The sequence below is a fragment of the Rhinolophus sinicus genome, chromosome 15 (assembly GCF_057876585.1).
Source record: "Rhinolophus sinicus isolate RSI-liver-muscle chromosome 15, RSI-T2T, whole genome shotgun sequence".
In the NCBI taxonomy this organism is placed as follows: Eukaryota; Metazoa; Chordata; class Mammalia; order Chiroptera; family Rhinolophidae; genus Rhinolophus; species Rhinolophus sinicus.
In genome coordinates, this window is record NC_142515.1 from 84,872,220 (window position 1) to 84,882,199 (window position 9,980).

The following is a 9,980-nucleotide window of genomic DNA, read 5'->3' on the forward strand; positions in this document are numbered from 1 at the left end:
GTTTTCCACTTAAACCTGGCAGAGGGGAGGGAAGAGGCCTGGGGTCTCATCTCTGCCCTCCCTGCGTGACCCTGGGTGTGGCTGCACCCTCTCTGGGCCACTATCGGCCCGTTTGTACAAGGAACAGGCTGACTTAGATCTCTCTCTACTGTGAGGGCTGGATGTTTCGGTGTGGGTCTCAGTGGGCAAAGATGAGGTGTGGAGATGAGGCCCATGCTGTCCTACCCTACGGCCCCCCAAGACCAAGACCAAACCCTATCCCCAACTGCTCAATCCCGGAGTCCCCTTTCCCCTCAATCCCGGAATTCCTCAAAGGCACTGAAGGCTTAACTCCTTGCTGATTCATTCATGCTGCCGGGGAGACCTCTGAGGGGTTGGTAGGAATGTCATTGACTGAGGCAGGCATAGTACTTTACAGTTAATTAAACCACCTGCCCCTCTGCCATCACATTGGCTGCCTGTGACATCCCAGCAGGGCTGGCCAAGGACCAGTCACACTTCATTCAGAGGGAACAGAGTGACTTACCCAAGGCCACACCTCAAGCCATCTGCAGAGGCAGACTAGACCCCAGGCCCGGCTCACCCCAGATCCCAGACCTTTATACTTTGTGGATTTGGGAAGCCCCACACCCATTCCACCAGCGGTCACGCAACGGGGCCCCATCTATGGCCCCAAAGAACAGTCATTCCTGCAGCTGAGAGCAGCCTCAGGGACCTTCCCAGACATTCCCAATGGGTATCATTTCTAGAGAACCCACTCCCACCCTAACCCCCATTTATTAAGTGCCTACTGTGCACCAAAGCTCCAGGTTTTCTGCACATACTGCTGCTTCATCCTGAGGAAGAGGGACTACTCTTCTCCCCATTTTCTAGATGAGGAAACAGGCCCAGAGAGGTCTAGTGACTTTCCAAAGGTCACACAGCCCTGCGATCCAGGATGCCCCCTGAGCTCTCCCCAATCATGGCCCTGGGCCCTCTCTCCCTTTTAAAGCAAATGACACAGATGCTTCTCTTAAAGCGGATGTTGGTGTCGGGAGTGTCTACTGTGCGTTAAGCCTCCCACGTGTCTCATCTCCTTTGTTTGCACGAGAACCCTGGAGGAAGGCATGGCCAGGACATACTGGGGGTTGAGCCCGAGTACAGGAGGAAAGGGCTCCAAATGACATGACTTCCAATCCTGGCTCGGACACCCTCCACCCCATAGCCATGTGACCGGCCACGCCTCTCCTCCTCTCTGTACCTCAGTCTCTTCTTTAATATGTGCAGAAAGAGCCTATCTGATGGGCCTACTCAGCGGTGTAAAAGAAATAGGTGCCCTAGACCCTTGCTGTAACTGATTATTATTATCCAGATAACCCCATTGGCAATCGCAGGACCAGACTCAAGCAATGTCTTTATTGTATTTCTCAGGGTCTAGAGGGCTAGTGGGCAAAGAACAAGGGGTCCAGGTGTGAGCAGCCCCTTACCACAAGGATCCCAGAGCCAGGGCGAACTTCTTTTCTAGCCATACCCAGGGGCAAAGGGTGGTGGTGGACGGTACTCCTCAGGGAGCCAGTCCTCTTGGGGTTCTGCAAACCCCCTTGGCTCAGGTTTGCACACCTGTGAGGACAGGGCCCTCACAACCACCTTGTGCCAACCTCTGGCCTGCAGGGTCTCCTCGCTCCAGCTTGCCGACCTTGAGTCCATCCTGGAGGAGTCCTTTTTGTCTCTTAGAACCTGGGGCTGTGAGGGGCTTGTGAGTGAGGTGGCCACAGAGGGGTATGTGCAGATGTTATCATCTCTAGCCACGTCACCTGCCTCGGCTCCTGAGTCATGAGTCACCTCCAGTTTCCTGGAGTCCCGGAGCGATGACAAGCTCATGGCTGCTAGGTGGGATTTCAACTGCTGCTGGACCCTCTTGCCAGTCTGAGGGAGCGTCTTGAGGTTCTTCCAGAGTTTGTTGCAGGCCTCTTCAAGAGGGGGCTTTGGGGGGCAGGAGGAAGTGGCTTCCTCTGTGGGCATTCTGCCCATCTCTTCCGACGGCTTCCTTTCCTTTGGCCAATGAAGCAGGACTGGTTTTGCAGAGGCCTGAAACCGAGAGCAGATGAGGCCTGAGGCCAACACGCCCACCAGAGCTCTGAATCTGCACCAGAAATTGGGATCTGGGTCCCACCCATACGCCCTGGGGCCGACAACCATCCCCGTGTGAACCCCCAAAACTAATCTCATGGCCCATCCTTCCCATCTCAGTAAACGGCACACCTTGTCTCTAAAGGGCCAGGGAGCAAATATTTTCTGCATTGCAGGCCATACAGTCTCTGTCTCATTACTCAGCTCTGCTGTTGTCAAGCGAGTGGGCCCACATTCTAATAAAATTTTATGGACACAGATATCTGAGTTTCATCTGATTTTCACAGGCCGTGAAATAATTATTTTTTTTCTGATTTTTTTCAATGCCATGCTTAGCTCATGGGCCATACAGAAACAGGCAGTAGATTGGATGTGGCCCTCAAGCCATAGTTTGCTGACCCCTAATCTACCTGGTTGTTCAGGCCAAATCTTGGGTTTCATGTGTGGCAGATGCTGTTGATGGCCCAACCATATCCCCTTTGCCCTGAGCACGTCAGTGCTCCCAGCTCTACTCCCAAATGCTAGCCCTGGGGACTCTGCCTGAGGGCCTTCTCTGGCCACCAGTGCCCACTGTGTCCATATGGCAGACCAGAAGTACCAAAGAATCAAAATCTCTGAGGAATAGCACTTGACCATTGATTGATGGAAGTTGAAGGATAAATACCCCAAGTCCCTCACCCCTAAGGGGTGATAACTGAGGGAATAGGCAGACAGGAAACATGAAAACCCATAAATGAACAAGGCTTTCAAATTTCAAGGTGTGCTCTGTTACAGATAAGCAGGGTGATGTGATGGAGAAGGCAGGGGGACCAATTGTAGGTCTAGAGATGGAAGGGAAACACTTGAAGAACTGATGGAAGAAGCCAAGCATGGGAAATCTAGAGGCAGAGCACACGGCATGTGCAAAGGCCCTGAGGTTAGCTCGACGTGTCTGAACAACAGAAGAGATGGCGGAGGGGCTGAAGCGGAGCTGGTGATGGACAGGAGGAGGAGCTGAAGTCACAGTTAGGATTTTCATCTCGGTGCCTTGGGAAATCGCTGGAAGGTTTTAAGCTTGGAGCTACAGGACATAATCTTCATTCTAGAAAGTCTCCTCTGGCAGCTGTTGGCCAGCTCTGCCGCTGCCCCTCTCCCAGGTAAGAGGTGCCAGCTCTCTGTCACGTACCTCCTTGGGTGCAGCCACAGGTCGGGAGGAAGGACTCTGATGTTTGCTGGGGTCGTGGGCTGGGCTGGCAGCTTCCTCAGCCAAGGCACTGGAGTAAAGGAAGAGCTCTTCATAGTCCACGTTTGCTGGATCCTTCTGTGGGGCAGAGGGGACCAGCCGCTCAGCCCCAAGGAGGGGTCAGGGACAGGGCTGGCGTCCCCAGACCTTGGTATTTAGGGCTGCTCCACCTACAAACCTTCTAAGGAAGCATGTCCCCCCAACAGATGCTTCTCAGGGCCTAGGCCCCGCCCACAGAGATGTATGTGGGCCTTGGACATGCCCCAAACCCTTATAAGGAAGTGTGCCTTTCTCACAGTAACTTCTGAGGACCCCACCCACTGATCCTTATAAGGAAATATGCCCCTCCCACAGCAGCTTCTGAGGACTAGACCCCACCCACTGAAGCTTATAAGGAAATGTGCTATTCTTATAGATCAGCCAAGGATATACCCTGCATGTGAATCCTTGTGAAAAATCAGCTGGGGGGCGGGCAAGGACCAGGAGGGGTGGAGCTGGGGCCAGGGACGTGAGGAGGACAGAGTCCACAAGAGGCTGAAAGGGACGGGTGGGAGCAACATGAGTCGGGGGATTTGACCCCTGGGAGGACAGCTACGTCCCACCCCACCAGAGTCCCAACGCTTACCTGCCCACAGGGCTGCCTCAGCAGCTCCCCGTGTGGCCTCATGGGCTGCTGCTGGTGGAAGGTGACCAGTGCATCCAGTGAGGCGTGGACGCTCTTCTCCCCAGGGATCACGAAGCTGCCATCATCCAGGAGCTTCACCATGAAGTGACGGCAGCAGCTTTGGGCTCTGTAGAAACACCGCCAGGGCTGGGACATCTCACTCCCCACATCTCAGTCCCCTCATTCCACCCCCCAGCCCTCAATGGCTGCAGCCCAACTGCCCAGGTTCCCACGCAGCCTTCTCCACTCATTAGCCATGTTACTTGGTAGCTGACTAACCACACTGCGTCTCAGTTTCCCCATCTATCACACGGGGCTACGAAGGCTGACCTCAGCAGTTCTCGTGAAGGTGAAACAAACTACTAAAGGAAAAGCTTCGCTAAGTGCCTGGCTAGGGGTAAATGATCAATAGAAATGATAATGAAAATTTGCGTCAGGCCCCAGAGCTCCATTAATGAATGGATGCATTTATTAATGGCCTACTACGTGCTAACGTATCTTTTAATCCTCACATCAAGACTGAATTAATTTGAGCATTCCTATGTTAGAGAGGAGGACTTAAGGAAGTTACAAAAAGACTGAGTAACTTGTCCAAGGTCACACAGTGTGTAGTAGCAGGACTGGCCTGGGGCTGTGTGACTCAGTGCCCAAGCTCCCCCCCCACCCCCGCGCCCCACTGTGGGTAACTGTAACACTGCCATTGGATTTTTCTTTTCTTTTATTCCTTTGGTCTGGTATCCTTTTGAAAAGTAGTTTGTACTATGAAATCCACTAACTGGGAGCCAGATCAGACTTGGAGGACTCAAGGAGCTGGAAGGCCCTGACTTTCCCGAACATGTCCTCCTGGGTGGAGCCAGACAGTTGCCAAGTAGATGCTGGAAGGGAGAGGGGTGGTTAGGCGAAGGGCAGCAGCCACTCACTCTCAGGCCGCCAGCAGTCCCTGTTCTCAGACGCAAAGTCTCAGTTACCATCAGGCCCGAGTGGACTGGTGACAGCCACAGCTGCAGCTGCACACTCTTCAGCCAGAACGTCACACTAGTTGCTCTCTGAGAAGTTATGGTATGAAGCAGCCCTTGCCCCCTCCATGGAAGCCCCAGCGCCCTCCTGCCCCTGCCCTGCCCCCTAGCCCAGGCCTTACTTGTAAGAGAGTGTGTAGCCCACGTGGGTATGACTGACCCTGATGAGAAAGGATCCCAGTGGCTGTGACTCCAGCAAGTCCTCTGCCTCCCTGAAAGGGCACACACAGGGGGGAGATGGCTGAGGCCCAGGCAGCCCGCGTACTGCCCAGACCCCTGCTGCACCAGACATCCCAGGACTAAGCAAACAACCGAAAAGCATTTTTTTCTTAGTTGTTTCAGACCTTGGGATATTCCGGGACATGTTCCCACAAAGGTGGCAGAGGCCTCTGATGACCTTGACCCCGGGCTGACCTCCCATCTCCCACAGCCTCTGCCCGCCTTCCCAACGCCTGGAATACCCCCAGGAAAGCACCTTTGGGTGTGACACGTAAAGCAGGAGTTGTTCCCAGATGCATCTGAGATCAAAACCCAGCTCTGCTGTTCATTCACTGTGTGACACCCTGACGAGGGTCAGTCCCTTTCTGACCTCAGCTTCCTCAAGGGGCCAGTAAACTCTCACTCCCAGGGCCAATGTGGGGACAACATGAGTGTGGGAACTTCTAGCTGGTACGTGCTCCCTAAGGCTCACTGTTATTGTAGTTGATCCTTGAACAACACGGTTTGAACTGCCAGGGCCACTTATGGGTGGATTTTTTTCAATAAATATACAAATTGGCCGTATGTATAGGATTTTCCATCCACGGTTGGGAATCCATGGACGTGGAGGGCTGACTGCATGGATTGTTCTCCGCCATTTTATATAGAGGACTTGAGCACCGCAGACTTTCGTATCCATGGGGTGTCCTGAAACCAGTCCCCCATGGATTCCGAAGGCCAATTGTAGTTAAGTTTTGGGGGAGTCAAAGTTCTATAGGGATTTTCAACTGCACAGGGAATTGGTGCCCCTAAACTCTGCGTTGTTCAAGCGTCAACTGTATTACTGTCATTTACTATGACTAGTACTACTATTTTCTGGGTTTCACAGAGAGTAAGGTGGCCTTCTATAGGATAAGCCACACCATTTGGACCCACATTGCCCAGTACAGAGGCCACTACAAATGCGCGGTTACTGAGCACTTAAAGTGTGGCTGGTCTATCTCCAGACGTGATTTTAACGTACAATACGCACCAGATTGTGAAGACTGAATACACAGAATAGGGAATATAGTCAATAATGTTGTGATAACTATATTGACTTATCACGGTTCTCACTTCGGTAGTTATATAAATGTCTAATCACTAGGCTGCACATATGAAACTAATAATATTGTACGTCAACTGTAATTGAAAAAATTTTTTATGATAAAAAATTAATTAATTATTTAAAGACAGTACAAGTAGAGGAATATGTATATATACTGTCTTATGAATGGTTTTTTAGTACTGATTACATGTTGACATGATAATAACAGGTTAATAAAATATATGATTAAATTAATTCTAATTGTTTCCTTTCGCTTCTTTTCATAGAGCTACTGAAAATATAAAAATTGCAGTGTGTGGCTCACATATATTATTGGCACGCCCTAGAACTCAGAAACCACACAACATTATGCCTTTTTGCAGAACACAGCTTTTACAATATTCTCGTGATTTCCTACATGCCATGGGTCACAATAAATGTTCTTTACTCCATTTATACAGAGCCAGGCCCTGGGGGTGACTAACTACGTGAGTTTGTTCATCTCCTCAGAGCTCAGTCTGAGATAAAAAATGCACATTAGTTGTACACCTGATGTATTAAGAGCAGCTGTTTGGGGCACTGTGTTAAGAATTCTGAGGCTGCATCCTGCCGTCATTGACTGATGATTCCTGGCCTGGACAATGGGGAATGTGGGGGCCTGCCAGGTCCTGGCAGTGCAGGTCTGGTGGCCACTTGTATAGAGAAAACTGAGGTCCAGAGAGGGAGAGTAACTTGCCCAAGGGCACACAGCGAGTTCACAGAAGAGGCAGGATTCAAGCCCAGGACTCCAGAGCTCTTTTCACCCTCTTAACACACTTAGCTGAGCTGAACCCAGAATTCCACAGTGAAAACCTGCCCAGGGTGGAGGCAGACAAAGAAAGAGGGTGAAGGGCAGGGTGGATGGTGTGTGGGTCCTCACTCTCTCGAGATGGCACCGTGGAACCATGCAGGGACCCCTCCTTGGGCCAGCTGCTCCACCTGTGTCTGCACGAACCAGTCCAGTCGTGGGGGCAGAGGCGGGGGCAGCTTTCTGGCCTCTGTCATGGCTTCCTGGGGATGATGTCACCTGGGAGCAGGAAGAAGGAGAGAATCAAGCTTGGTCCACCTCCCACCTTTGTTCTGTCCTTGTCTCCTCTTTTGAGAAGTCCTCCAAGCTGGAAAGAGGAACAGGCTTGAAACCGGCTTGTGTTTCTTGAGCAGCTACTATGTGCCGGCACTTTATGCACATTTATTCATTGATTCCTCCTAAAAATCCTCCAAGGATTTTTCCTTTTATTCTTATTAGGCCATAACTACAAGTGTTGGAAAATTCCCTTTATAAACATATGTATTTACATTTAAGAACTGAGTTTATTTAAATATTAAGTAACTACCAATGTCCCCAGAGGAATGTGGAAATGGCAAAATGGTAAGTGAATGAAGGAAATAGTGGACATGCAGTGGGTGCCAGAAAGGGTTGCCATGGTTTCCTTAAACACCACAGAGATATGCCCCCAAACAGTTGCTTCTGCCATTGACACTGATGGCACACCTATAATGTGTCAGGTAGCTGGTTAATTCACATTCATTCTCGACAATTTCAAGTTCAGTTACCACTAGACATAAAGAAAAACAGAAAGAAACCAGCACCAATTTGCAAAGCAGTACAAAGTCAGTGGAAAGCTAGCAAAACCCTTGTGCCCTGCTGCGTTGACCCCTCATATTCATCCTTAATTCTGTCCCCAAACTGGCCCTGCACTACCCCCCCCATACTGTCCCTGTCTAATTTTTCAATATTGCACAAGGTTCTTGCTACCAAGCTGTTTCCACAGAAAAGGGCCTGTTGACCAACTCAGTCAATATTGACTTTCTCCTGCCAGAAAACAGATGTCAAGCACACCCTCCAGGGAGCGGCCCAAAGGAATTCTGGGGCAAGTGCAATTAAATCTATTAAGAAATGTTTAATAAAGCAGGGTGGCAAAGCGGTTAAGAGCCTGGAATCGGAGCCAGACAGCCTGGGTTCAAACCCCAGCTTTCCCACTTAGCTGCTGTGTGACCTTGGGCCAGTCAACTTAAACCTCTCTGTGCCTATATTTTCAACTGCAATTTGGGGATAATGATGATATTTACCTGGTGTAGTTAAGCCCTGGCAGTGTGTGTTCTTTTCCTTTTTTGTAATGAGAGTATCTGGTTTAGGCTTTGATTGCTGAGGCAATCCACTTCAGTGAGAGCAACCTCGAATAAACATTGCCAGCCACATGACTAAAGAGTCAGGCTGCCTTCCCCCACTGAAGCTCCTTTGTTTGGGAGATCTTGGTTGATTTCAGTAATTGACCATTTGGGCTACTTACCCATGTACGCTTGTTCTCTCTACCTGTGATCTCGCTGTGCGGTCCCACATGTGTTGTATAATTCCCAGGTCCTATAAGTAATAAACAAACCTTTATGATCATTATTTTTAAGTTTTCTGATGGTTATTGCTGAAGAGCATCTTGAAATCATAACAAGAACCACAAGGGCTGGTCCAGCCACACCATTGGTTATTGATAGGCTGAGACCAGCACAAAACACCTCTATGTATATAATAAATATTCATGAGTCCAGTAATGACCCAGCGTGGGGTAATGTTTACAGGCTTGTTCTTTCTTCTACCTGCGAGACCTCCTACTTATCATTCAAGACCTCGCAAAAAAAAAGTCCCCCTCTCTAGGGGAAAAGCTTTCCTTCCTCTTCTCCTAAACAAAGCCCTGGCGACATTTTCTGTCCCCCACGTTCCCCACTGTTCTTGCCTCAGGCCCAGCCTTGCCTCATGGAGCTGGAGTGTCTGTGTCTGGTTCTGTGTCTCCCATATTAGGGGCTCCCAGGGTCTGGGACCAGGGCTCGGTTCTTTTGGATTTTTCTGGTTCCACAGCATCACCTGGAGTTGGGCGGGCACAGAGGAGGGTGCAGGGTGTGTGCTGATGAATAGATCGTGCACTGATGGATGAAGCCATACTAAGTTTCAAACTCCTTACCCTAGTATTAGGGTCTCCCCCACCTCCTCATGGCCCATGCTCCAGCCCTAACAGCATCCTTGCTCTCCCCAAAACTACCAAGCTCTTTCTCCCCTCCACACTTTTGCCCTTACAGTTCCCTGCCGGGAATGCCCTTTCCCCAGCTCCGGCTCTTTTCCAATTGTCCCCTCTCAGTGCTTCCAGAAAACTCCCCACGTATCTCTGGTCCTCCACAGACCTGTCCCTCCCTCTGGCCCAGCCTGGTCCCCAGGCTCTGTCTTCTAAAGGGCCAGGATGGGGCTGAGGTTCTGGGGTGGAGTGGGGGCAGGCCCAGGAGTGGGCATGTGGTTGACTGAGGCGTCCCCACCCGGGGCACATACCTGGGAGACCCCTGGGAGGCCTTCGCTCTGGCTGTGCCCTGCGCCTGTACAAGGTTAGGTTTCATTTCAGGGTCCACACGTCAGCGGGGCGGGGTGTCGCCCTGGGGCGGTTCCTGTTTCCTTAAGCAGGTGAGCCCCAGGGCGGGACCGGACAAGCCCAGTGGCCCTCTGTGTGAACTTTGACAAAGCCACTGAGCTAGCTGCAGGTGGAGGGGCACCCTCGCTCGACCCAGACCTCAGCAAGCCTTTATTGAGCACCTGTTGTGAGCCAGATCCTCAGGGAGAGAGGAGACTCCAAGACAGGCACAGGTGCCCCCCACCCCACCCCCACC

At 51.0% G+C, this 9,980-nt stretch overlaps 1 protein-coding gene across 2 annotated transcripts; it reads right to left on the reverse strand.

The window, feature by feature from the left end:
• Positions 1-1,376: 1,376 nt before the first annotated feature.
• On the reverse strand, positions 1,377-9,877 carry HSH2D (hematopoietic SH2 domain containing). 2 transcript variants are annotated; one of them, XM_074337993.2, is made up of 8 exons: positions 9,649-9,877; positions 9,082-9,192; positions 8,627-8,697; positions 7,216-7,362; positions 5,134-5,223; positions 3,957-4,122; positions 3,275-3,409; positions 1,377-2,067 (listed from the first exon to the last, which is right to left on the reverse strand). In XM_074337993.2, the coding sequence occupies exons 4-8, from the start codon at positions 7,338-7,340 to the stop codon at positions 1,501-1,503; spliced, it is 1,083 nt and encodes a 360-aa protein (XP_074194094.2). In that variant the 5' UTR covers positions 7,341-7,362; positions 8,627-8,697; positions 9,082-9,192; positions 9,649-9,877; the 3' UTR covers positions 1,377-1,500. The 2 variants fall into 2 exon arrangements, with proteins under 2 accessions (XP_074194094.2, XP_019592642.3); XM_019737083.3 differs by lacking the exon at positions 9,082-9,192 and having other exon boundaries at positions 9,649-9,875.
• Between the last annotated feature and the right edge of the window lie 103 nt (positions 9,878-9,980).